This window comes from Carassius gibelio, chromosome A3 (assembly GCF_023724105.1).
Source record: "Carassius gibelio isolate Cgi1373 ecotype wild population from Czech Republic chromosome A3, carGib1.2-hapl.c, whole genome shotgun sequence".
In the NCBI taxonomy this organism is placed as follows: domain Eukaryota; kingdom Metazoa; phylum Chordata; class Actinopteri; order Cypriniformes; family Cyprinidae; genus Carassius; species Carassius gibelio.
The window spans coordinates 24105698-24131759 of record NC_068373.1 but is presented as its reverse complement, the minus strand read 5'-3'; the positions used below and the strand labels follow the sequence as shown (position 1 = coordinate 24131759).

Sequence of the window (26062 nt, the reverse complement as noted above, 5' to 3'; positions counted from 1 at the left end):
CCGCCACCTAGTAGACTGGAGTGTAGGTATTAGAATGACATCAAAAGAGAGGTAGAGAGGAAAAATTAATTATTAATATTAATATTAATATTTATAGAATCTAAAATTATATAGAAATGTATATTACACTTAACCCAGTATTTTTCAAAAAAAATTAAATTAATCAATGGTGTTATTCTCCCAGATGCTTTCCCTAATAAATGCTCAAGTGGCATGTTTTTTTTTCATTCATTTGTCCCTTTAAGTCTGCCCTATCGTCTTCATATTTTTTGCAGCCTTAACAGTACATGCTTCACTCTCTCATGTACATTACAATCGATTACAATAAAGAGCTGAATTAAACCTACTAATGCAGCTATATGCAGTAATTCATCCCATCCAAAGGATGGCGCGTGTAGTACGCTGCTTCCGCGCACGCTTAAAAACGCCACAATGGTTAGTACAATAGTAAGTTCCAGGAATTTCAAGATGGGTGCTAGTTAATATACGTGTGATATTTTACTTAAGATATTCGTGTTAAAGTCAAGTTACGTTCAGTTTTCCGGCTTGGATAAGTTGTACTGTCCTTAAAAATGGGGAAAACAAAGGTATGTGTTTAACTTGTATCCAGACCATGCATTTGAAGCAAAGAGTATAGAAGCCCTTCTATACTCTTTGTTTGAAGTTCAACTGTCCATCTGTCTTATTCTTTTAAAATTTGGAAATGTATCTGGATTTGGAAATGTATATGTGTGTGTAAATATGTGAACGTGTCAGTGTCCACCGCATGACAAACTAATTTATACGATTCAAATTGAAGGTCAGATGAATTCGATGTAACGTAACTGTTTTTGTCTCATAGACTAAGAACCAAAAGAAAGGCCGCTCGACTGAGTCTGCTCGACGCGTGGCCGAGGACACGTTCTCAGCGTGGACAGATCGGCAGGAAGGAATGAGAAGTGAAAGTGACGTGACATTCAGCCAAGTATGGTGACCCATACTCCGAATTCGTGCTCTGCATTTAACCCATCCACCTAAATCATGGTATTGCCGGCCCGAGATTCGAACCCACAACCCTAGAGTTAGGAGTCAAACTCTCTAGTCTACATGAAGCAGTAAAGTAAATATCATTTTGACCTATTAAGGTTCATGAGCGGATCATCATCTCATTCTTTCTGAGATGAAATATTAACACCTGAAATTACACTCTCTTTCTCCACAGAGGCTTGCACATCTTTGCAAAGGGTCCAACATTATATTTCCGTGTTGTGAAGGTATGTTACCTTTTCTACTTTTGACCTGTCTTTTGGTTTGATTTCTCATATCCGAGGGCACAAATGATGACATTTTAGTATTTTGACTGTGCAGTGATGTCATTTCAAAGTAAACGCACTGATGTGTCTAGTCGCACACTGACTGTATTATGAGCATTCTTGTTATTGTTCTAAAAGTAAATGATCTCTTTGTTCCAGTATGCCCTCATCAAAGATGTCCTTTCGTCTTTAAAGAGGCACAGGATGCATGAACTGCAGTTTTCCCATCATCGTTTACTAGAGCTGAATAATTTTGGCATGGAGGGTATGCACGTCAAGCTTATGGCAATCATGTTCCAGAACATGTTCCCCTCGATCAACGTACACAAGGTAATTCACTCGCTCAGGACTGCAAAAGTTTTCTCAGCATGTGATGTAAGTATAGTCTTCTGAGATCTGTGATGTGTACAACCAGCTGATGTTGATCTCCTCTTCCTGGTGAGAAGACATGAAGGTTCATGCATGTTTTGATCATTAAACTCTCGCTTCTCAGCTCAACCTCAACAGCATAAAGAGATGTGCTGTTAAATCATGATCCCATGGCCCAGGAGGAGGTGAAGTTTCTGCACTAGTAAGTAGCTTGGTTTTGTTTTCTTGCCATAAAATTAAAGGTGCACATGATGCAACTTTTAAACATGACTATCCTGTGATTTTGTTTTCAAAGTAAACGCACTGATGCATCCTCTGATGAATGCTCTCATGAGGTTTCTTTCAACCTAAGCTAACCCTCTCCACGTCTCCCTGCAGCATCCTGAAGGTGGTGCCTGTGGGCATGAGTCGAGGGGTGAAGAAGCTCATGCAGGAGAAGTTTCCCAACATGAGCAACCTGGAGGACATCAACAAGCTCCTCATTAAGTTAGTCTTCCACAAGCTGGAGATCCTTCACTTCATCTGATTCATATGATGAAATGAGTTCAAAGAGATGGAACCGTGACGTTTTAAAATGCACTAGCCTCATACTTCTGTTTGTGATGTACATAAGTGATTTTACAAGTCACACTTTGCACTTTTTGCAGAGGTGTCAGCCTTTCAGAGAGCGAGGCGGAGCAGAATAGGAACCACAACATCACAGAGTTGCCACAAGTGTACTCCGAAGTCTCCAAAATCCTTTATAAAAGAAAAAAAAAGGAAGCAGTCATCAGGGAAGGGCCCTCCTCATGACAAAGAGTTTTAAGTCTGTTGACGGGAAACAATGATGGCAGAAAGCGGTTTGGAGATAGGAAACTGCTAATGGGGGGAAACCGGTGCGAAGGAGGAAACAAGTTTGCCCAAAAAGGGGGAAAAGGCAGTAGATTTGCTGGGCAGAAAAAAAGAGATGTTGGTAAGAAGTTTGTCTGACAGAAATCATTTAAAGGATGTGCTGTTATGAAACGACCGAAAGGTGCTGGATGAAAAAAAAGGACTTGAAACGCAAGAAAAGAAAAGTCTGAAGGAACTGAAAGCCAGGTTGGATTCATCTAAACCACGAGATGGGACTGTTGCTTCACTGATGCATCATGTACTACATGACTGATCATTATGACACAAAACATCAGCAAATCAATGCTGCTTTATGTCAGACTTGTGGTTTGCATAAATGTTCATAGATTTTTAATGCATTTTACCAATAAATCTATCTAAACCAAGTGGCTTTTGTTGCAGTCATCTGGATGCTTTAAATGTCACGTGTGCTTGCCTGTGTGGTTTCAACCAGTTTTTAGAAAAACGTGGACCCATTGCATGAGACAGGAAGTTTGGTGCTTTTTCAGTCAGGTTCAAGGGTTCAGTCGAGCGGACAAACTTGGTAAGTTTCATCAACTTGTTTGATTTTTATTTGGCACTTAAAAAGTATGAGCGTGAGAGGTTAGAAACTATCTCATACAATTTTTTAAAAAACGAACCCATAGTTCATTTTCGTTATGGTCCTCGTGTTGGAAAATAAATGCTGGGATCGGCTACGTCAATGTGTTAGCAGTATTAAATACTGTAAAAATGTGCTGTAATTGATATTTAACTGTATTTGGTGTTGATTAATTGGGTTTAATACATTAAGGTATTCATGCTTGGATCTTATTTGTTGAAATATTGGTGTTTTATTGTTTTTATAATAATAAACTAGTTGTGAGTGCTTGGTGCTTATGTTTTCAAATGTGATGGCAGATTTCTTTTAAGATAGATGCAAGATAAGCACCTCCTAACCAAGACAAAAACATTAACCAAAAAAAAAAGTAAAGATTGTACATTCTTCACCTCAATATCATAAACAGCCTTGGATCTGAAATCGTTTATAACTGCTGAAGGGATTATAAACCACTTGTTGTACGATGCACAGTCACGCTATTGTATTCTTTAACACGTTTAAACAAGGCAGGTGTGACTTCCTGCAGGCAGAAGCGAAAGCTGTTCATGTCCATCTGAATTAAAACTGAGCAGAAGAAAGTATTTAATTATTATTTTTATAAACTTAATTTCAAGATGATGTTTTTGTTTTTGATTAAAAAGTATTTTACATTTATTGTTAGTTTTAATGTCAGAAAACTGGCACAGATGAAGAACTAACCGTTTTTTTTAAAGATGTGTGGTATAAAATAAATATTACACAAGATAGTCAGATGAGAAGCCTGAGATAAGCAGCAATGTGGTTGTTGGATAGTGTTTCCAATTACTAATATCTGATTTCTGTGAAGAAGAAAATAGTACAACTCGAGTGTTTAGAGATAAAAAAAAAAAAACGTCATCTGCTTGGATTCATAAGGTTTTCGTTTTAAGATCAATGCTACTGTAAGGATGAAAGAACCTCAGATACTTTGAGATTCTGAGAAACAGACAATACACGAGCATGTTCGAGACACCCCACCGAGTGGAGGAGCAGAAAACGCCTCTCTCACACGTTATCAGTTCCTTCTCTTCTTCACCCATCCTCCCTTCTCTTGGTTCACTCAGAATGGTCAATAGTATAATGTTCTACATGAATGCAAGTCATATTTTCAGTCATGTTTGGTGTCATTTGAATTGTCTCAGGGCGACTGGTACAATGGTCTCAATTGTACAAGAAGTAGATAAAAAAAGAGTTGAGCGATATTTTGCTCACTGTAGAGGGTGTGCCATTTCCTATTGTTTTTCATGCAAAATACCTTTTGTCTCAAGAGGTGAGAACGCTACATTATAAATGCAAATTCCAATTGATAGTTCTTGTCTCCATCTCGGGGGATGTTTGTCTTGGTCTGAGGTACTTAAAAAGTTGCAAGAGGATCAGAACCTTCTGTAGCGAGAATGAGCCCATAGAGCATGAAGTGTGTCCATTTTTCTAAAAGCCAGGTATGCATCTTACTCTTATAGTCATCTTTGAGAATTTGATGTCTTGTATTGATTGGGTATCTTTGAATTGGCACTTGGCATAATACATATTTACCCGACAGTTAATAAATAGTTTTTTTGATTCTATTCCATTTTAGTAGATTACGCTGTATCCTTGTTATCGCATTTCCTGCGTCAGGTTAGTAACAGACTAAGATTCATTTGAGAAGGAGCATAGGGTACACCAACTGTATCTTTAGAGATCCGGCTAACAATTGGTATTAGTTCAAGTGTAATTAGATTGTAAGGGCTTATAGGGAATTTCCATTTAGGTCAACTGGATGCCAGCCGTGGATACCTTTCTTGGGCCAAATGCATGGACCTTACACTACCAACTATCTCTTTTCTTTTTCTTTTCCTTTTTTTTAGGGGTCAGAGAACACCAGGGAAGATGAACAACAGTTCATTCTGCGATACTGGGTTTCAGACCGGTCTCCTCACTCCAATGTATAGCATTGAGATGTGTGTGGCCCTTGTTGGGAATATATTTGCCCTGTGGCTCCTGGTGACCAAAGAGAGGCAGAACTGGCACACCGGAGTAGTGCTCTCCTGTAACCTGGCCATCTGTGACATTCTTTACGTCCTGACCTTGCCTTTGCTCATCAATTACTATGCCAAAAATAAGGATTGGACCTTTGGAGATGCTGCATGCAAAATCGAACGCTTCCTCTTCAACTGCAACCTCTACGGCAGCATTTTCTTCATCATGTGCATCAGCGTCAATAGATACCTTGCCATAGTTTTCCCCTTCTTCACCCGGAGCTACGTGCGCCCTAAACATGCCAAGATCGCAAGCGTGCTGACGTGGTTCATCGTGACGATCACTTCATTGCCAGTCCTCAAATTTGCTGGAACCGAAGTTGAACAAAAACAAACTCTTTGTGTCTCACGTAATGATAAAACCCTGAAAATCCCCCATTTTAAGTACACCCTATTTCTTACGGTTGTAGGATGCATGATTCCATTGTTAATTACCTTTGCGTCTTATTTGGGTGTGATTTGGACCGTTCTGAGAAATAAAAACATAACCACACTCGAGAAGAGGAAGGTAGCACTGATGGTCGCTCTTGTGTGCATTCTTTATGCCATGTCATTTGTGCCCTATCATGTTCTGCAGACGTACAAAACGTATCTGAAGGTTATGAATTGCTTGGTGTATAATTCATATCAAGTGTCAAAAGTCCTGGCCACCCTCAACATGTGCTTGCATCCGCTTCTATACATGGCTGTGTTTGACAGCATACGGACAGTTTGCTGTGGAAAGAGCTCAGATGATTTATCTTCTTAGTATCTTGGCCAAAACCTCATGCTGTAGCTTCCTGGATGTAAATTAAATGATGCTTGTACTCTGTTCCTGTGCGTCTGCAAAACACAAACCAAATGAAAATTGTTTTGCTGGTGTCATTTTTGTAGTCAAAAGCAAAGAAGAACATTTCTGACAGTAAAAGCTGACAATTAAAATGTATTTGAAGTTGCAAAAAAAGCCTATTAAAGATATGAGAAGACTGGCTCAATTTATATATATATATATTTATATAAACAGCACTTTTAAGAATTTGTGAGATGTGGAATATGATGCAAAAGTATATTAATGCAAATTTACTTGTGATGTTAGTGATTTTGCGCTGAATCATTAAAGTACTTTTTTTTTTTTCAAAACGGTGGCTTTAGGATAGCCTATAAAATATTACTTCTGTCACAAATTATATTTTAGACATTGTTCCAATGCACAAGAAACCATGAGTGATCTTAGAAGTTTAAGAACAGAAAGAGAGAAATGATCCAGAGAACTGAGAACTAAACTTTCTAAAGAATAAAACATTAGTGTTATTAAGGTGAAATGCAAATCAAGTTAAGCCAAGTTTGTAGCCTATAGCCAATTTTCTGTAAAATCCATTGAATGTATAAATTTGCAAGGCTTAAAGATATGTGCAAATTATAAACTTTTGTGATAGATTTGTCACTGGTCTCTTTGGGCAACTGACAAATATGTCAGCTGTCCTGGGCATTCATGCAAGCCCTGGGCCATCACGCAGTCCTTACTGTGAAGTCAAGCCTTAGAAATGAATTCAATCATTCAGTGGTTCATTCACTAAGACAGTGGCCTTCCATATTGTTTTCTTTTACATCTATTTTTGTGATAAATGCCGAAACTGTTGAGTAAACCTCTTCATTAGTGTATGGGAATTGGAATGAAGTACAAAAGTTATTTATTTTTAACAATTTTTATGGGAGGGTGCCTCTATTTTTTTATAAATAAAAGTGATGCAATCTTGTTTGTTTTGCCAAACAGCACCAAAATAAAAAAATAAAAAAACCTACATGGTTCAATAACAAGTGGGTCAATGAAAACTGGGCCCCACATTGGCTTTGTAGGTTTAACGTGGGCTTGCCCACAAAAAAACCCAACATGGGGTCTCCAAAGGGGACATTCTGGACTGTACTCAAGGCTTATATGTTTTATCTCTATCATGTTCCTAGTCCAGAAGTACTAGCTGATTTGGGGTCAGCTGTGGACTAATGGTTAGAGACATGGACTAGTCACCCAAAGGTTGCAGGTTTGAGTCTGGGTGCTGGCAGGAGTTGTAGGTAGAAGGGAGTGAAAGAACAGTGCTCTCTTCCACCCTCAATACCCATGACTGAAGCCCTTGAGCAAGACACTGAACCCCCAGTTGCTCCCCTCCTGCTGAATATGTGAGGATGTAGCTGCCTACTGCCCTGGGTGTGTGTTCACTTCTCACTGCTCTGTGTGTGTGCGCGCGCACTTGGATGGTTTAAATGCAGAGCATCAATTCCGAGAATGGGTTACCATACTTAGCAAATGTCACGACTTTCACTTACTCTATCACAATTTTCCCGCTCTTCTTCTTCATGTCGTGTCTCGCTGTCGTCCTCCGCACGCACAGAGGGCGCTGTGGCGCGGCGTCTCCTCTCCACAACAGCAGTCCCGGGGAAAGCTTCCTCTCGAGGCTCAAGACAGACAACCCGTAAAGATGCCTTCGATCGAATTCGACGAGTGAGTTTTTCATTTGAATGAAACGCTATAGTTGTATTTATTACTTAATAGGGATCTAATATCTTGTGTTTTCCACAGCTCAAAGCCTAGCTGGGCCGATCAGGTGGAGGAAGAGGGAGATGAAGGTAACGTTACGAGGCCTCACGCGCAAACACGCGTTTAAACACTGATTAAACTACACTCATTACATTTATCGATATGAGAACATACTTTACAGTTATAAAAATAGTCTACCTATAGTGAAAGTTACAGTTTAGTGAGCGGCATGTCAGTCTGACTGAAAAAGTCTGGTGCTTTGTGCTTTGGCTGTGTTTGGGTCCTACGTTATATTATAAACATATATCATATACTATATTACTTGTTTTATGCTATAATTCACCCAGGTGTAATATATTAGACATTCTGCTTCTATTCCTTGACATATTACACCGTAATATGCTGTGCAGCCATGTTGAATTGTGTATTAATGATCAGTAGTGACAACAGTTAGACAAAGAGTTTTTCTATTGTTGAAAAGAATTGGGGCTAAAAATAACTTCTTTGAATGTTTTTAACATCGAGGATTTTGTCTAAAATATTATGCGAGTGTAGAAAGAACAGGGTACATTTCATGTGCGAGATAAATGTTTTTATTTTTTATAAATAGTCTTGATTTCTATACAAGCTTCCTGTGACTGCTTGACATGTTGTATAAACGAACCATAATTATGCATTTGTAATTCATCTATTTATCATTTTCTCCAACAGGTTCACTCCCTTCACCAAAAGAGACCGTCAAAGGTAACATCAAGACTGTCACAGAATACAAGATTGATGAAGATGGCCAGAAGTGTAAGGTCAGCAGAGTTCTTCTTAAAACGATATAATACTTCAAAATGTTTCAGAAGAATCAGGTTTCATATCTGTCCTTTGCTCTTCTTATGGTTAGATTGTCAGGACGTTCAAAATTGAGACGCGGAAGGCCTCCAAAGCAGTTGCCAGGAGAAAGGTACGTCTAAATTATTCTTTAGTATATTGATATCTCCATTAAACATATTGTTTATGGGTTGATTATTTAAATCAACAGAACTGGAAAAAATTTGGCAACTCGGAATTTGATGCACCAGGTCCCAACGTGGCCACCACCACAGTGAGCGATGACGTCTTCATGACCTTCATCTCCAGTAAAGAGGTATGATTGTGATAAACTAATGAGGTTTTTGCACTGATCCATGATTTAAAAAAATGTAGTTCACCCGAAAATGAAAATTAGCTTAAGATGTACTCACCCTCAGGCCATCAAATATGTAAACGAGTTTGTGTCATCATGGGAATGGGTATTTAACATTTCATCACTTGCTCACTAGTCGATCCTCTGCGGTGAATGGGTGCTGTCAGAATGAGAGTCCACGTAGCTGTCGTTTGTAATGAAGTGAAAAGCTGCATGTTTGTAATAAATCCATCAATACATTGTTCATTTTAAACTGTTGCTTCTGGCTAAAATGCGAGTCCTCTATCCATGATATTGCTGTCTCCAATGAGAAAGTTGTCTCATCTGAATCAGGAGAGAAATATGCAAAGTTCAAGGACTGTTTATAAGCCAAAACCATTCTAAAAAAGGTGGATTTTGATTTGAGAGGACAACACGATGGACTAGAGGAAGAGTTGTGTATTATAGACTAAAAGATGGATTTGTTTGCTGCAAACATGGTTATCCACTTTATTGATGGATTTGAGTTGTGATTTTTATTATTAATTTTTTTTAATTAGCTGTTTGAATTCTCATTCTAATGGCACCCATTCACTAAAAAGTATTAATTGGCAAGCAAGTGATGTAATGCTAAATTTATCCAACTCCGTTCCAATAAAGTAATAAACTTAACTACATTTTGGATATTCTGAAGGTGAGGACATTTTCAACACATTTTTGCAACTTCAACCTATTTTTTTACAGTGTTTCCAATTCAGTTTGTGTTTTGTGAACTGTTCCGTTCTTACTTGATATTTCGGTCCTGGAAATGTTTCACTTCTCTGTTGTACCGATGCCAACTTGAAGTGATTCTCCTGCTTGTTTTACAGGACTTGAATGCTCAAGACCAAGATGAAGATCCCATGAACAAGCTGAAAGGACAGAAGATCGTGTCCTGCCGTATCTGTAAAGGGGATCACTGGACCACTCGCTGTCCATACAAGGACACGCTTGGTCCAATGCAGAAGGAACTGGCTGAACAGTTGGGTCTGTCCACGGGAGAAAAAGAGAAGGCAGCAGGTACAAAAACTTCATGTTGCCCAATTAAGCATATTTTGAGTACTTTTTTTTTTTTACAATTTCATTTTGATTTCTAGAGCCTGAGCCTGCCCAACCAGTCCAAAGCAAGACAGGGAAATATGTTCCCCCCAGCCTGCGGGACGGTGGTACACGCAGAGGAGAGTCCATGCAGCCTAACCGCAGAGGTGTGTGTTTGACATGCAGCTCTCAAACACTGATGTTGTCAATCAAGAGCCTGGTGGTAATGTGTTGAGATTTTCTCTGCAGCCGATGATAATGCAACCATCCGTGTGACCAACTTATCCGAGGACACCAGGGAGACTGATCTGCAGGAGCTTTTCAGGCCTTTTGGCTCAATCTCTAGGATCTATCTGGCCAAGGACAAGAACACAGGCCAGTCTAAGGTGAGAGATGTGAAACACAACCGTAAGAGATTCATCCTCAAATGACAAATAAAGCAAAGAGAAGTCAAAGATTCGCTTGTACTCTTCTAATCAATTGAAGAACAAAGCAGGAACATTAGTATAATGGTTCACCTACATAAACTCACTTGTTTTAATAAAATGACATCATGAAGCAGACAAGTTATGAATGTCTCCAGAAGAATAACACGCATAACTTCTTTCCCCATTACTCCAGGGCTTTGCTTTCATCAGTTTCCACCGGCGTGAGGACGCTGCCAGAGCCATTGCAGGTGTATCCGGCTTTGGATACGATCATCTCATTCTCAATGTGGAATGGGCCAAGTGAGTCTTTCTTGAAAGTAAGTTTAAAATAAGCAACCGCCATGTTTTCTCTGATCTAATCTTGATTTGTTTTGTCTTTCCAGACCCTCCAACAACTGAGACTTCCATAAATATTCCAGGAGGTCTAGATATGGTCTCCCCAGTCATCCAAATAAATACAAATGATAAAACATCCAGTTATGGGTTTCACTGTGGTTGTTTTTTAATCTGTGGTTAATTTGCTTGTTTTCCAAGTACTTGCTTATGAGCTTACTTGGGAAAACGGCAAGAAACTCTTAAGTTTACCAATGTTTTACTACTGAAATAAAGGCAAACAAATAAAGAAGTCTTCAGGAAGATGCAGTTATGCCTTTGCTAAAGTTGTTAGAAATGTGGTCGGAGGTATCCTGTATATGCGTTAATCATGGTGCTTATCAATTGCCAATCAAACCATTTGTTTACAGAACATCCGTTTTAACTTTGGAGAGTGTAAGGAAATGTTAGTAGATAAATGTAATGTGACATGTTTTAAGATAGAAATGTTAAATGACTAAGTAATATCCAGTGTTGCAAACTATGACTCGACAGATTGTCAATTTAAATCAAAAGTATAGGCTACCTTTTAATGTATTCATGTAAATTTAACTAAATGTGACAAATAACAAAACAATTTGAAGTTTTCAAAAAGTTATGACTAGTGCATCATGTCTCAAGTAGGAGAGAAAAGCTCAAACAGCATTTATGTCAGGCTCTAGACATTTAACAAAAGGAACCCATGAAAGTCCTGCAAAAAAAAAAAAAAAAAAAAAACTTGTCTGTTAGGCTGCTATTGCAATTTGCAAGTGTACCTTCCTTTTCAGTAGACTGTAAAGAGTGAGATCAATTGCAGTTATTAACAGCATGCAAAGAAAAAAAAAAAAAAAAAAAAAAGATTGTAACCAGTCATCTTACATAGTAAAGCTCACTGAGGTGACCTTAAAAGATCTGCAGTGAGTCAGCATCACTCGATCATTTAAACTAAAGGGGAGTCAAAAAAAAAAAAAAATCCCCTTGGCGCACTTAAAATTAATGTGAAAACAATTAAACCATTGAATAAGAGCTTTATTTGAAATATTATTACAACATATAAAAACTACATAGAATTTAATACCACTGTCTCAGAGTGGAGAATTGCAAATACACCGTTAAAATCACATTTAGAAATTGATAAAACATCACATAATGGCACTGCACAGACTGTCCATTGAAATGCCACTGAAGTGGCCTGGCTCCGGACCAGCTTATGAATAAATGGAATGGGTTTAATGGGCCGAGTCAGACACTCCCAAACACAACACAAATGTCCTGCGGTTGTTATATGCAGATGGCTTTAGTTGCAAACCTCCATCTTCTCCTGCTTCACAGGCTCTGAGGAAGTTAAACGAGATTAAACTTCAGTCTAAGAGCGAGATCAAGTATTTGACAAATGATTTAAAAAAAAAAAAAAAAAAAAAAAAAAAGTTACCTGTAGCATTCTCCCTCATCTTCTCCTGCACACACTTCCTGACTTCCAGGCCGATGGCTTTGGAGAGGGGTGGAGGCACAGCATTACCAACCTGAGAAACACAGGACACGGATTAGTGATGCTACATAAAAATATGAATAATTTCAGCTCCGGTATCATACCTGTCGGTGTTTGTCTAAGATATTGCCGAAGAAGCGGTAAGTGTCTGGGAAGCCCTGAGAGCGAGCACATTCTCTCACACTCACAACACGGTGCTGCTCGGGGTGGAGGACACGTCCCTGTTGACACAATTAACAGTAATTGACAAAAGTTGTACCCCGTTGAAATGATAATGGTGTTACAATTCATATCATGACTGGTTAACGTAGCATGTCTGCAATACCTGCTTGCCCATGGGCTCAGGATTGGTCACTGTGGTGCTGAAGAACCCGTCCCATTCCAGACGGCCGTACAGACCAGCCCAGTGATTGTGGCGATTACCCGTGTGAGGCAGACACCAGGGAATCAACGTATTGAACTGCCTGTCTGCAGGGTCACACGGTTTTCCTAGTGCAACGAAAGACCGTAACCGGTAAGTCAGGATTTCTATTATCTGAAACTGTCTAAAATGTTGAATTTTAGGAAAGGACCAACCCTCAGCACAGGAACACACTCCTCTCAGTGCACCAGTGCCACTGCGGCCATTCTTTTTGTCGGCGTGAGTGTAGCGAAGCTTTTTTGTGTTGGTGCCATCCCGCAACCGCACCTCGATATTGGGCAGATCCCTCCAGTCAGAACCAGGAGCCAGAGGAATGTGACGCATACGGGCCGCCACCAGGGCACTCATGTCCTACAACACAAATCCAACCATTTAAATCGCTTGTGGTTTAAGCTAAGGTGCCTTTTTTTAGCCACTGGTGAGCCACCTAGCTCCTTTCCAAATGACAAGACGCCTTCAAGATGAGAAGCACTCAAGAGGAACTGACCTTACAGATGTGGTCCCTGAGGATTGGCTGGTACTGAGAGCCACGAATGTGCCTTTGGAACCAGGATTGCGGCTCACCGTTATAGGAGATTTCCAGAGCTGCGGCTCCGTTTCGGATCTCTGGGAGGTCAGACATTGTGTCCCGCACTGTGATGGTGCGATAAATGCCTCCGTTTCCACTGGAAAAAGTAGTGTATATTAAGATCAGAACAGCAAATGACAATTTCAATTGATGCCACCATCGTGAGTCACAAATAATTACCGAGTGACATTGCTGACATATCGCTTTTCGTCAACCACCACACTAAGAGAACATGCCCGTGGGGCAAACACATGCAGGGGCTCAGGGAAGCGGGGCAGCTTTTCACCCGGGGCTGCAGCCAGGATGATCGCTCTGCGTCTGGTCTGGGCCACCCCATACTGTCCTGCCTGCAAAAGTCACATTTAGAGACAAATTAAAATGAAACCTTAAAATTAGACAAATTAATTATAAATGAGAATGAAATAAATTGACTTCATAACATCAGCCGAGTGTTTGAAATAAATCTTTCTGTGAGATTTGGATTCTTATAACGATTTCACTGTATTCCAAGCAGTCATAAAGGCTAAACTGATTAGTGCTGTATTATTAGATTCGATTCAACTTTGTCATTATGCAGAGTACAAGTACAAAGCTAATGAAATGCAGATAGCTTCTAACCAGAAGTGCAAGAATAGTGTTTTATATACATAAGTGCAGAATTATCATTATATACTTAATTATAATAAAATAAACGAGGCAAACTATATATTGTCAGTTGTGTGTTTCTTAGTCCTGTTGAATCAAAGCAGTTAAATCTCCTGTTTATTCATCAACTGCTATTGGGATTTCTTGATTTCTTCTGTGGGGTGGATTTGGGGTTTAGTGTGAGAGCGCCCTCTGGCTTTCAGATGAAGACTTACTACTACAGTACTTCACTGACAACATGCACATGACAGTCGCAACTTTTGCCTAATCGCGATTGTGATTTAATTTTGATTAATCGTGCAGGCCTACTCTGTAGTCCACACAAACTCTTAACTAAAAAAAAAAAAAAAAAAAAAAAAAAAAAACCCTAACTTGCCTGTAGTACACCAAAGGTGCACTGGTAGCCCATGCGAACAAGACAGCGCAGCGTGAGCTTCAGGACCATAGAGCGTTTGAATGACACAAAGTTCCTCACGTTCTCCAGAAGGAAGAACTTGGGTCTGTAGTAGTCACAGTAGCTGAAAGAACAGGGAGGAAGAAAATTTTTTTAATTATGTCCCAAACAGGCAAACTAGCCTAATTTTTATAGCAAGACTCAATCTGCTAACCTCAGATAAGAGACAACCAGAGAGTTCTTGAACGCGGAGTATGTGCGCGAGTTGAAGCGGTTCATTCCACTGAAGCCTTGGCAGGGAGGCCCACCACAGAGCATCTCCACATCACCCTTCTGCGGCAGCTTCTGTCCAAGAGAGTTGGTCTTCTCTCCGGACATCACCAGCTTCAACAGGACATTACAGTCCTCTGTGAAGACCGTGGAGCCTGGATTGTTCAACCTGAATGCCTGGGCAGCAGGATCCCACATCTCGATGGCCCAATGGGTCTCAGAGATGCCTGAGGTTTAGGAAGAGAAACATAAAAAGATACAATTCAACAGGGGTCCTCAAATAGTGGACTCCAGTCCAGTTCTGGACCCCAGCCATTACCATTTCTACAGTTTAATGAGAGTAGCAAAACAATTGAGCCATACACAAGTTCTTAGGAGCATTTATGTTAATGCTCTTTCACCACTGCACTGCAGTGATTCTCTCCCCTACTAAACACTACTGAAGCTACAGATAATATGGTTATTTTAACAGTAGCAGAAGGACTGTGATCAGCAAAATAAATAGATACTTTATCTAAAAGAGAAAATGAGAACGCAGCAAATTGCAGCAGTTGTGTCATACATGATTCAAACCATTCAAAATAAGGTTTGTGATGATACATTTTATATCTACATTTAGCATTAATTAGCATGTTAAAAACATTGGAAATTTGTAGATGGCAAGGAAAGACAACCAAGCTTAACTATTAGTTAACGTTTCTGCTCATGATCAGAGCATTTTATGTACATTGTTTTTTTTTTTTTTAAATCTGAAAGTCCCCAAACCTAAATGGTTCATAACGCTTACAAAAAGTACTATCCAAACCTGTGCTGGGAAGGAAATATTCAGATGGGACCTCTTAAGAAATGAAAACCCTTACAACATATTTCTATAAAATAGTTTTAAATAGAAGCCCTACCTGCTTGATGGAAACCCTCAGACAGACCACCACAGCCAGAGAACACATCCAGTGTGCGCAGTTTGGGGACTGTTGGCTCTTGTGGCTCCTTATCCTGCGATTCCTGTGAGGCTGCTTTACCCTTCCCTTTACCTGCACAAAACCACAAACATTGGAGTTGTTTTTGTGTCATTATTTCTAAACACTGCATTTGTGGTGAGCAATTTCTAGACAAATGTAACAATAGAGCACAAGAAACTAATTCAGAATAAGTTTCCATGATTGACATCTCAAAAGTTATAAAACCTATAGTTACCTTTCCCCTTTCCTTTCCCTTTGCCCTTATTCACTGCGGATCGTGCATGATTGGGAGGATCCTCAAGGCTTTTAGTCTTGGCATTGTAAGCCTAAAGAAAAAAAACAAACTTTGAAGACAAAAACTGCTCTAATACTTTATTGAAAGGTTTGCAGTTCAGCTGGGAAGAAAAATAGACACATCATGGCTCAGATCAATGCAATATTTTTTTATAAAGAGCAGGTCATATGGGTTTTTGAAAAAATTATAAATGTAGCTATCCTTAAAATGAAAACAGTCTGCAAAGTTGTAAAAAAAAAAAAAAAAAAAATTCTAAATCGTCTTAATGAGTCGTGTACATTTCCATGTAAAGCATGATATTACGGGCTTACTGAAATTATGAAAATTTACTGTGAACACCATTTCCTAAAAGTGTGTAGATTAAATGTAGACTGTTCAAATAATTACTCAGTTTAACAAAAAATAATTTAGTATAGTGCACAGACTTTATAATCATTATGAAATAGCGGTTTATTTTGCTGCACCAGCAGTCAGTGTTAATGCAAGGAGTAAAAGATCCAGTAGAGAGGCGAGCGAGTTCGACAGGTGCGCCATGATACAGCAGTTCTGCGTTCTGATTAAAAGTTAAGACAATCGTCTTTTGCCTGTTGTTCTTCAAACATTAAAGCAGACATTTTGGTTTACAAACTGTATGGTTTCATCATTTAGTCACACAAGCACTCCGCTAAAATATCCACCATTACGGTTTTAAGCGTTTACAGTTTAGCAGCTAAACTTTAACTGCGAGCACAATTCACTCGCATAAGCGTTTTTGTATTTTATGTAATTATTTTAAGAATGGATTGAACACTGTATTATTGATTTATGTAAAGGTGCTTCCAATGGTAGTCCTCGCTAACTTGCTCAAGGACTCGTCTCTGCGCCAATCACAACAGGCTTGGCCAGCTGACCAATCAGAGCAGAGTAGGCTTATGGAAGGGAGAGGTTTGCTCAGAACTTGCTTGGAATGAATTGCTTCAAAATCATTGGCAAATGACAATGTTTTCTGACCTTAGGATGCAATTAAACCCATTGTAGAGGATCAAAAGAACATTAGGTCACTTTAAAATACCATATGACCTGCTCTTTAACACCAATCCCTCACCTCTAGGAAATAAAAGTGATCAGGTCCTCTGCTTGAATAGTCCTGCAGACTCTCCACCAGGTCCTCTGCATACTCTACTTGACAGCGGCCCAGCACTTCTGCCATGTTTACGGTCGCCTCTTCATCACTCCAGTAGAGCTGGTTTACGTCAGAATGGTAGGCACCCTTTGGTCCTTTATGAGTGTTTTCAGGCCTGTAAGCAACCGTCAGCATGAAAAGAACTCAGGTAAAAAGTTTATGTACAGCCATAGCGGAACCTCAAGCTAAAGGATGTACTTTTTTCAAGCAGATCCATTGGCTAATGTAGCTTCTTAAGAGGAAGAAAATGTCACCTGTAAAATTTATAGAGCCGCAGTTTAGGATCCATTCTGTCTGGCTTTCCATCACTGCGCTTGTTGCAGAAGATTTCTTTGATGCGGCCAATACGGAAAGGCTCCGGAGCATCGAGGTTTGAGCCCTTGATGTAATCAGAAGACTTCCTGTAGTATTCTGGGTGAAGATCTTCATCAACATCTTCCTTCCTGTGAGAACGCTTCAATGGGCTTGCAACCTTTACCCTAAAAGGGAAAACACCTTTAATAAAATGGCTCTCAGCCTCAGAATATCTTAAAAGGCAGAGGAAAAATTAAATCTTACGCAAAGTTGAAGGCCTCTGGGGGAAGATAGACACTGTCTCCTACTCTGTACTGCTCGCCCTTTAGGGTCGCCAAACCATAAAAGACTTTAGAGTCGCTCTTCTCAACCTCCAGTGGTTCACAGACATTAGGCAAGTCCTGAGCCTCTCGTTCTTTATTCCTTACGCAGCTGGCACAGAACCTGCCATAAAACAACATGAAGTGCATGCACAGAAAAAACAAAAACAACCTGACCTGTAAGAAAGAAAAGGTCTAAAAGGGGCACTCACTTATACTTGTGGTCTTCTGATGGTATGACCTTGGGAGGAGACTCAAAGCGAGCGCATTCACCATCATACAAGAGCTGATAGAAGAAGCTTTCGCCATCATCTTCGATCACTTTCATATCATCATCTATTCCACCCTGAAAAGCATACAAATATTAAAACCTCCTGCACAGTGTGATACTGACACAAATGTAGATCAGACGTCAGCATCTGTACCTCCATGAACCAGTTTTCAGATGGAGCCTTGTACAGGACGTTGACCTTGCCATGGACGAAACTCAGCTGCATATCTTCACACTCATCCACAAGGAAGAGCTCAAGAGGGTCTGATGATTCTCCAAGAACAGTATCAGTGCCTCGGCAAAACCAGTGCGCATGAAACATCTTCTCTCCATCCTCCCATAATGCCGTAATCCTATAATCATGACGAAAATGTTGGCTTACCAATTTTAAAGCAATACGGTGCCAGTTAAGATGCCAAGAACCCAGGTAAGCTTCAGTAACGTTTACCTGGCCAAGTAGAGGGGATGTGATGGGTCAGCAGGGCTGACAGACACACAATCTCCCACCTCCACCACCTCATTCTCCACACGCACTTTCATGTAGTATTCCTTCCTTCCATCAGTCTGAAAGGACAACATCAATGTCTCAAGGCCAGGAAGTGGGAATCCAGGTTCATATAGTAAGAGAGATCACATACCTTGATGGGCTCGCCCACCCAGCTGATCTTATTCTTCGTCTGTTTTTTCTTCTTTGTCTGAGACATTTTCTTTTTCTCCTTAATTGGCAATACTTCCTCCTCATCCATATTCTCATCATCCTCTGCTTCTTTCACTGCCAGGTTGGGACATCTGGACACGGGACAAGACACCTCTTTAGCTTTACTCTGACAAATGATTCAAAAGCCATAGAGCTGGATAACAAACTGGCAGGATATAAAGAGCTTTTCAAAATAGTTTTCCCCATTCTCACTCTATACGACAGGAGGCAGCATGCAGACTAAAGATGATAGTGCTTTTTTTTTAGCATTAGCACAGCACTGAACACATACGAAACCAACATGGAGAATCAGGCAATGCAAAAGCAGAAGTGAGGGCAGATTGTCACAACTGATTCTGAGAGCACGATGTCTATTAGACCAAAAAAAAAAAACCTCAACTACAGATATTAAAATGTTTACACGTTTAAGACTTCAGTTAGCAAGACATCTGCTCAGGAAGGAGTGAAAACCAGTTAACAAGTGACTAGCTATTACTTAAATGCAATTCAGATTAATGTAGCAAAAAGCTTTGACCAGTGACTGACATTTAGTCTCATTTCATAGCATATGGAAACCATACAACATTTCTGCCAAGCAGAATAATTACAAGTATGAAGACTGCCCACAGTTAGCATACCTCCTCTTCTGACAGGCCTGTTTACTTCTGCCACTGCCTCCAAACTTGATCATATCCTTACAGGCTGAACACTTGCCACAGTCTGGCGCCTGACAAACCTGAAAGATAAAAGCAATGCCACCTTGTTAACACAGACATTGCAGGTATAGTTTGGTTGCAATATAAGGCCATTTTTGACAATCTACCTCACAGACACCACACCGGTGTCTCTTCACTCCACCTCCATCTTTATTGTTCTGGTCAATCTGATCGGAGAAAAAGGTGTCAAAGATCTGATAGACCAGTTTAGTGGTGGTGGCTTTAGTCGGGCCCTTGCTGTCCTTCTCAATCTTGGTGGGATGACGGATGGCTTGTCTTCTGGCTGCTCTCCTGAACAACAAAATGAATGTGATGAGCTACAAACACACCATTTTAGATACAGATATCACTAACAGCCAAGCAAAAAATGGAGCCATGCACATAACGTGTATGGAGGTCACAGGACACTGAATGGACTGACAGTTGTTCCAAGAGTGGCGGATGAAAATTTCTCATTTCAAAATCAGTTTTAAGGATTACTCAAGCAAACTGGTTGTTTTTTATAGAACAAGTACATGCAATTCCTTCAGAGGCTTAGTTTCTCTAAATAGGCAACTTGTAAAAATCTAATAATGGGAGCCCAAATTAACATGTTGCAGAGTCATGCAAGTGGGGGGCTAAGGAAAACATCTCTCATCACCCACCCCTTTTAACTAGTGAAGTAGTTTACCACTAACACAGGTTACTGAATTGGAGCATATGGGAAAATAAATCAAGTCACACACACTCTGCAGAAACAACAGGCTTTACATACCAGTACAGCTGCCTGCTGCGTTAGGAAAAGTTACAGGATTTAGAAACATTGAGATCATGCACCAAGCCCGAGCGAACCTTTATATCCCAACATACCACTGAATGCTCAGAGTCTACCGTAGGTTCAAGGAATGGTTCACACACACACACAAACCATTTATCCAGTTCACTAAAAGATACACAGATGTATCAAGCTTACAGTGTCTGCAGAATATGTAAACGAATAAATGCCCATTACTGGAAACAAGATTTGATCGGTTTAACAAAAAAATAAAATAAATTGAAACTTATTAGCTAAACCTGGGCTCCCCTTAGGACCAATTCCAGAGTATTTTGCACAATATTTTAACAAATGTCAAAGTTTCATTAGCACTGGATCAAATGTCCAAGTATATAGGGGACATTAAAAACCCATTAGCAGGACCTTTGCGGATAGTCCAGAAATAGAAACGGTCAGTTACACACATCTGCTACTGTGGTTATAGAAAAGAACCTAACTGAACTTGAGCAGTTCTGCAAAGAAGAGTGGACCAATATTGCTAAGTCTAGATGTGCTGGGTGATAGTTTTGTATACCTACTGTACCTCTTGGTGGCATTATACCAATGATTATATTAAACATTCCAGGTAATAAAAAATAAATTGCTAAAGGTATCGAATTTCAGGCTAGTTTAACAGGTTTAAATGCAGTATAAATATCTGGCAACACTGTTCTTCTAATTTATAAGCAGTCCTCTTTATATGTCAACCACTACTCAAGAGTTCACACTAAAAAACATTGACTATGAAACAGAAACGCACCTCTTGCCCAAAGTAACACCAGCCAGCTTGATCAAGTCTCTCATACAGGGAGTGATGATAATTGGCTGTTCATCTGAGTCTCCAGCCTCATCATAGCTCTCCACCTGCTCCACCACAAACTGAGCATGACGCAGCAGTGTGTCCTCTGTGAAACGGTTGAAGTTGAGCCCAGCAGGTGGAACGGTAGTCTTAAGACATGAAGGGAAATGGGTCAGCACTGCTGCCGACAGGACCAGAGATACAGAGAGATCACTTCAATCAGCTCACCTCAATTTTGTTCAGCAGATCCTCATAAGTGGCGTCCTGGTTCTTCTGTAGAAATTCAACTACTATCTTGCTCATGTAGATCTTCTCCTGCATCAGAGCAAAAATGGAAGAGTACTCCTCTCTGGGGTCCATTAAGATGTAGTCAGCAAAGGCTGTGGAGGAGAAATAAGACTGGTTGTATTCTCATGTGCATGGCCTAACCAGACTAGGATGAATATGATTCCTTCAAGAAATATTTACCTGTGGTGAAGCCAATTAAAGCCTTCTCCCCACCATCAAAACCAGTGATCCACCAAGCATTGATAGGACCAAGCTTCTTGGCAGGAACCCCTCCTAAAAAGCCAGCAATTTAATTATACTAAATCCTAAATTGGCTAAACAGTCAGCCTTCACAGTTAAGAAATTGGGACATACCATCCATGCATGGGTTGTCATCGTAGATGGGCTTAACAGCACAACTAAAGTACAGCTCCACATTTTTCTCAATGAGGCCAGAGTCAAATGGACACAGGTGCCCACGCTTGTCATACACGCTGTGAATGAGGATTGTAACAGTCAAAAAACTGGAGGACAGAGAGAGAGAGAGAGAGAGAGAGAGAGAGAGAGACACAATACCATTCAGTCTAATTTCCCCTTATTACCTGAAGTTAGTTATCTTGTGCTGGGGCAGATCGTCATAGCTTTCAAAACCATCCTCATTTGCATCAAAGAGGGATAGACGCTCATCAGTTAACATCTCTGGTTCATCCAACTACCAGGGATAAAAATCAAACAATATTAAAAAGTGTTACAAAAGGCAGAATAAGTCAACTTTAAATAAATGTGGACCAGAAAGGAGACATCTTTTTCTTAAATCCACTTAGAGTTATATCGCTTGGCAGCTTCTAAATGAACACTTACAGAACAGCTCAAGGAATAAAACACTCACAGCATCATCAGGATCTCCCTGGAAGAACTTGAGGTCCGAATCATCCAGATACTGCCTGCAGTCGGGGCATTTTGGTGGAGGGGTCTAAAATACAGATTAATTAGATTCATTTGGTGCATTAATTCAAGCAGCAGCATAAACCGGGAAAGAAATGAGTGTCACCTTGGCTGCAGACACAGGCTTGATCTGGCCATTAGTAGTTTTCTCAGTCTCAGGACTGAAAGGAAGGGGGGAATACAATTTATTAACTTCACAGATGCATCACATATGGGAAAAAAAAACCTTGAATGTAGAACTCACTTCTCAGCTTCTGTTTTAAGGCGTTTCTCTTCATGGACCTTGACCGGAGGTAGAAAAAAAAAAAATTCCCGATTAAAATATTTCTATGGATTTCTTAAAACAGGATTAAAATGTCAAAACCTTACCTGCTCTGTAATTTCTTCCTCAAGCTTCACTTCTGCGTCACCATTTGTGGCTTCTCCATTCAGCTCATCAGACTTGCGCTTTGGGCTGTTGGAAGAAGGTAAAACACCCACTTATAAAGGGACCAAAGATTAATTCAAACTCTGATTTCAACTGCCCAAGTGCCAAACTGCCATTTCACAAGCGGCACATCAGATTTGAAATGTTTACTTACACTCTAGAGAACATGGAAAGGATAGATGGCTGTTTCCCAGAGTTACGTGTAACCCTGGTACTGGCTGGAGATTCTGTTGGGAACAAAATGTGCCGTTAATAAAGACTAAATATTCTACCTTCAGCACACAATGTAAAGACACTCATTTATGTTTTAATAACATCATATTCATGGTGACATTATTTCAATACATCATTTATAATATCAACGTAGAGACACAGGTGTTGTAACATGGAGAGCAATTAAAAGCTTTAAACCCCTGCAACTCACTCTTGGGCTCAGAATCTGCTTTACTGCGACGGCCGCCCCTTCCCTTTGGGGCACTGGGAGACTTTATAGATCCTCCTTCCTCCTGAGTGTCCATGGCTCCCTCCTGCTCGCCTTCATCTTTGTGCGACCCATTCACAGAGATGCCATTTGAATGTCCATTCTGCTCCACTCCTTCATCCTCCTTGACAACTCCCAGAGCTTTCTTGAGCACGGCCTTCACCTCTGACGTGTAAACCTCCTAAAATCAAAACAAGTCGGACCAATAACTTCTCAACAACTGTAGTTTGGAGAACTGAAAGGGCAGCGTAACTCACAGTGGAAAGCTCAGAGCTCTTTAACTTGTCCTCAAGGATTTTGAGCTGGTCCTGAGTATCAGCAAGCAGGAACTCCTGCAGTAACCTGAGCTTTTCCTTTACACACTCCTACCACAATGAAGAAAGAAAACAATGAAGTAAAACAACAGAAACATTGAAGAAAATGTATGAATGAGTCTGGCAGAAGCTTTAAAAAGGTAGACATTTACATTTTATCAGTTCTTGCTTTCCTTGGGATTTGAACCTATTAGCTTGGAATTACAAAATTCTACTGTTTGAGTAACAGGAAAGCCTGAGAAAGTCTAAAAGTATAATATTTACAATACTTTACATTAGCCTTATGCATTAAAGAGGTTTTATTTTATTTATATGTTTTTAAATATGATGTGCTTGACCAGATATATGGAGACTCCGTTATTAAACTACTTCCACTTGACTACATGAAGTGCATATATTATCAGATTTTCTGGAGATGCCTACATGTAAAAATAATCAATAACCTGACCAGCTGATGTGAATATAATTCAGAAGACCGCTATGAAAAACCCTCACCTCATCTGACAAACTGTCTCCACCTTCATCCAGCACCTGAAGCCTGGGAACATGAAGGTAAACATCATTAGCAATGTACAGCAGATCTCCACATAGCTTGACAAAAAAAATCTAAATTATTTCGACGTGCAATAAAAATGTAAATTTAGATTACAATCTTTAACATTAAATTTTTATATTTAAAGCTTTATCGTAAGATGACAGCCTCATTTCGTGTCGCTATCATGGGATTACGCATGTAAACAAGCACGCACACATGCAGAGACAGTCGATGATTATTAACATCACTTTAGATGATTTTGAGCAAATAACAAAATGCAGCAGAATTGTGTAGGTATGAGACTAAAGACTTGAGCAGTGATTGAATAGAGAGAGACAGGAGGCGGGCTTAGCTTCACTCGGACACATGTGTATTTGGCGCCAAATACAGTCAGACTGACACCCGTGAGATAGCTCGCATCAAAACAACCAGCCGCTGCATGTTTTACCCCTTACACGCGAACTGATGGCGAGTACAGCATTTTAGCACTGCTAAAAGCTAACTAAAGTAAACACTTAACACATTTTTCCATCTCCAAACAGCACAAAATACAGCAGCTGTTATGTGACGAGATTGACGTGTAACGAGTAGCGAGCAAAGCCCGCGAAAGAGCGAACTGTGAAATTCAGTCTACCGTTACAAGGCAAATACAGCACCGTACCGTTCCTTGACATCCTCTGGCAAAGACAATGAGGTCCTGGTAGGCATTTCAAGTTCGCGTTTGATCAAAGAAAACGACTAATTTAAAACACGATTTAAAACAGCAACAGTTAAAACGGTGATTAAGAGCTGACAGTGCCAACAGCAGCAGGCTTTATGAATTGTTGCTAGCAGCTGAGAAATACGCGCGGGCCGCTTTTTCGCGCGGAAATGCGGGTGACTTGGACGCTACCACGAATTTAAAGCACGGGGGTCGCATTTGTCATATGAGTTGTGCGTTTCTATTTTGGTTTAGAACTTTTCAGATAAATTAATTTGAATATATGGACAACATAACAATATTATGAAATATAAACTATTAAAGTTAAAGAATAAGAAATCTTAAATTGTTTTCAAGGATTATTTCCGTGTCTACCCCTTCTACGGCTTCAGAGTCTAAACCAATATGGGATTTACCACATTTTCCCTTCCCTCAGGGGTGCAGATTCTCATTCCTAATTTTCATTAACTCTTCCAATGTAAATATTTAACACGGCCGGTGACGAATAGAAATCTGACACCGATCCGACCAGTTCGATTCTGTTTAAATTCAGTTTAAATGTTTAGTATTTAGAATTAGAATGAATTAGAATTACAGTGTTAAATAAATAATAATTAATTGACATATTTAATAAAGCGCACAAATGTCCTTTTAAAAAATAAATAATAAATAATTAAATGCAGTATGCAGATCTTTGAAGTAAAGATAACCAAAAATCAATAAGAAATAAAAGTAACATTAAATTAAAGAAATACAGTAACAGCAGCATTTCCTCCGTGTCTTTTCTGAAAGTGTTCGGATTTGTTCAAAACGTGTTGTCATTTAAATTTTCATACTGAATTATACAAAAGAAAATTACACAGATGTCTCATTTTCAACTAATAATTAATTTATCATCAAGAAAAATCATAACGTCAACATATGTATACAAAATATAAAAAGTAATAAGTAAATATAACCTTACAAGTTATTTTTCACGTTATTTTAGATTAATTTATTTAGCATATTATTTAATTTGTGACCAAAAGTAAATTTTGCATTGCATTTTTGACGGGGCAAAACAAAGTCCATCATAGTCCAACATGGGCCCTGTTTTTAGACATCTCCGCTTCGGAGTAACTACTTATTCTGACCCTGTGATCATAATCATGTAATCTTAGTTTATCCTGCAGATGGCGCAATAAGCCAGTAGATATTTTTTAACAACTACCGTTAGAATCTTTTCTTTGTCCGACCACAAGGTGACACTCTTGTACAGCAGATGTAGTTACTGTTAATCTCAGAACAAACGTGTTCTCACTTATATCGGGTGGAGTCGGAGTACAGAATCGTCATTAATCACAAAGACTGTACTGAAAACAACTGTATATGTTTGCAGCTGTTTCAGTATGGCTGATGTCACTTACTGCTGACTCTTGGCCATATTCCCAGCTGTTGTCTCCCAGGCTAGTTGTTGTTCCCACCTAGGATTTCTGGATGTTTGACAACAACCAGGCCAGACCATCCTTAAACCCACTCAATTCACAATCCTTTTTGTGTGTGTGTGTGCTAAGAGCACCCTCGGCCTCCCAGACTACCCTTTCCCATAATGCCATTCCTACTGATCTCTCA

General features: G+C 39.7%; 4 protein-coding genes across 5 annotated transcripts; 3 read left to right on the top strand and 1 right to left on the bottom strand.

Annotated features, from left to right (window-relative positions):
• Positions 1–572: 572 nt before the first annotated feature.
• LOC127957207 (suppressor of SWI4 1 homolog) lies at positions 573–2917 on the top strand. The gene is given in 9 exon segments (XM_052555638.1): positions 573–587; positions 842–909; positions 1013–1099; positions 1202–1253; positions 1452–1622; positions 1786–1811; positions 1813–1863; positions 2040–2147; positions 2309–2917. Coding segments are annotated over 9 exon segments (723 nt in total). The 3' UTR covers positions 2454–2917.
• Positions 2918–2967: 50 nt separating this feature from the next.
• LOC127952825 (P2Y purinoceptor 11-like) lies at positions 2968–6121 on the top strand. Of its 2 annotated transcripts, none has more exons than XM_052551660.1 (2): positions 2968–3075; positions 4998–6121. In XM_052551660.1, exon 2 carries the CDS (start codon positions 5020–5022, stop codon positions 5914–5916), a length of 897 nt encoding a protein of 298 aa, XP_052407620.1. In that variant the 5' UTR covers positions 2968–3075; positions 4998–5019; the 3' UTR covers positions 5917–6121. The 2 variants fall into 2 exon arrangements, with proteins under 2 accessions (XP_052407620.1, XP_052407629.1); XM_052551669.1 differs by lacking the exon at positions 2968–3075 and adding an exon at positions 3987–4589.
• A 1384-nt stretch (positions 6122–7505) lies between these two features.
• Positions 7506–10814, top strand: LOC127952836 (eukaryotic translation initiation factor 3 subunit G). Its single transcript, XM_052551682.1, has 10 exons — positions 7506–7644; positions 7723–7769; positions 8392–8480; positions 8573–8632; positions 8711–8815; positions 9703–9892; positions 9970–10077; positions 10160–10296; positions 10532–10638; positions 10722–10814. Exons 1-10 carry the CDS (start codon positions 7622–7624, stop codon positions 10735–10737), a joined length of 882 nt encoding a protein of 293 aa, XP_052407642.1. The 5' UTR covers positions 7506–7621; the 3' UTR covers positions 10738–10814.
• An 883-nt stretch (positions 10815–11697) lies between these two features.
• On the bottom strand, positions 11698–24885 carry LOC127952535 (DNA (cytosine-5)-methyltransferase 1). Its single transcript, XM_052551097.1, has 34 exons — positions 24413–24885; positions 23712–23754; positions 23160–23267; positions 22846–23083; positions 22576–22648; positions 22364–22448; positions 22239–22276; positions 22101–22155; positions 21939–22022; positions 21652–21761; positions 21425–21543; positions 21251–21343; positions 21011–21162; positions 20744–20931; positions 19298–19481; positions 19113–19210; positions 18416–18566; positions 18226–18341; positions 17932–18130; positions 17719–17852; positions 17451–17630; positions 17147–17371; positions 16815–17007; positions 15671–15761; positions 15376–15507; positions 14421–14703; positions 14185–14330; positions 13348–13510; positions 13087–13264; positions 12755–12950; positions 12504–12667; positions 12283–12399; positions 12122–12212; positions 11698–12024 (listed from the first exon to the last, which is right to left on the bottom strand). Exons 1-34 carry the CDS (start codon positions 24457–24459, stop codon positions 11987–11989), a joined length of 4512 nt encoding a protein of 1503 aa, XP_052407057.1. The 5' UTR covers positions 24460–24885; the 3' UTR covers positions 11698–11986.
• Positions 24886–26062: the final 1177 nt, after the last annotated feature.

Excerpts from the sequence above, each read along its gene's own strand:
- LOC127952825 (XM_052551660.1), top strand. The coding sequence starts at position 5,020 with ATGAACAACAGTTCATTCTGCGATACTGGGTTTCAGACCGGTCTCCTC.
- LOC127952836 (XM_052551682.1), top strand. The coding sequence starts at position 7,622 with ATGCCTTCGATCGAATTCGACGA. Across the intron at positions 8,633-8,710 it reads AAGCAGTTGCCAGGAGAAAG|AACTGGAAAAAATTTGGCAA; the intron begins GTACGTCTAAAT and ends TTAAATCAACAG. Across the intron at positions 8,816-9,702 it reads CCTTCATCTCCAGTAAAGAG|GACTTGAATGCTCAAGACCA; the intron begins GTATGATTGTGA and ends CTTGTTTTACAG.
- LOC127952535 (XM_052551097.1), bottom strand. The coding sequence starts at position 24,459 with ATGCCTACCAGGACCTCATTGTCTTTGCCAGAGGATGTCAAGGAACG. Across the intron at positions 22,023-22,100 it reads AGCCTGTGTCTGCAGCCAAG|ACCCCTCCACCAAAATGCCC; the intron begins GTGACACTCATT and ends TCTGTATTTTAG. Across the intron at positions 18,131-18,225 it reads CATCCCCTCTACTTGGCCAG|GATTACGGCATTATGGGAGG; the intron begins GTAAACGTTACT and ends TCATGATTATAG.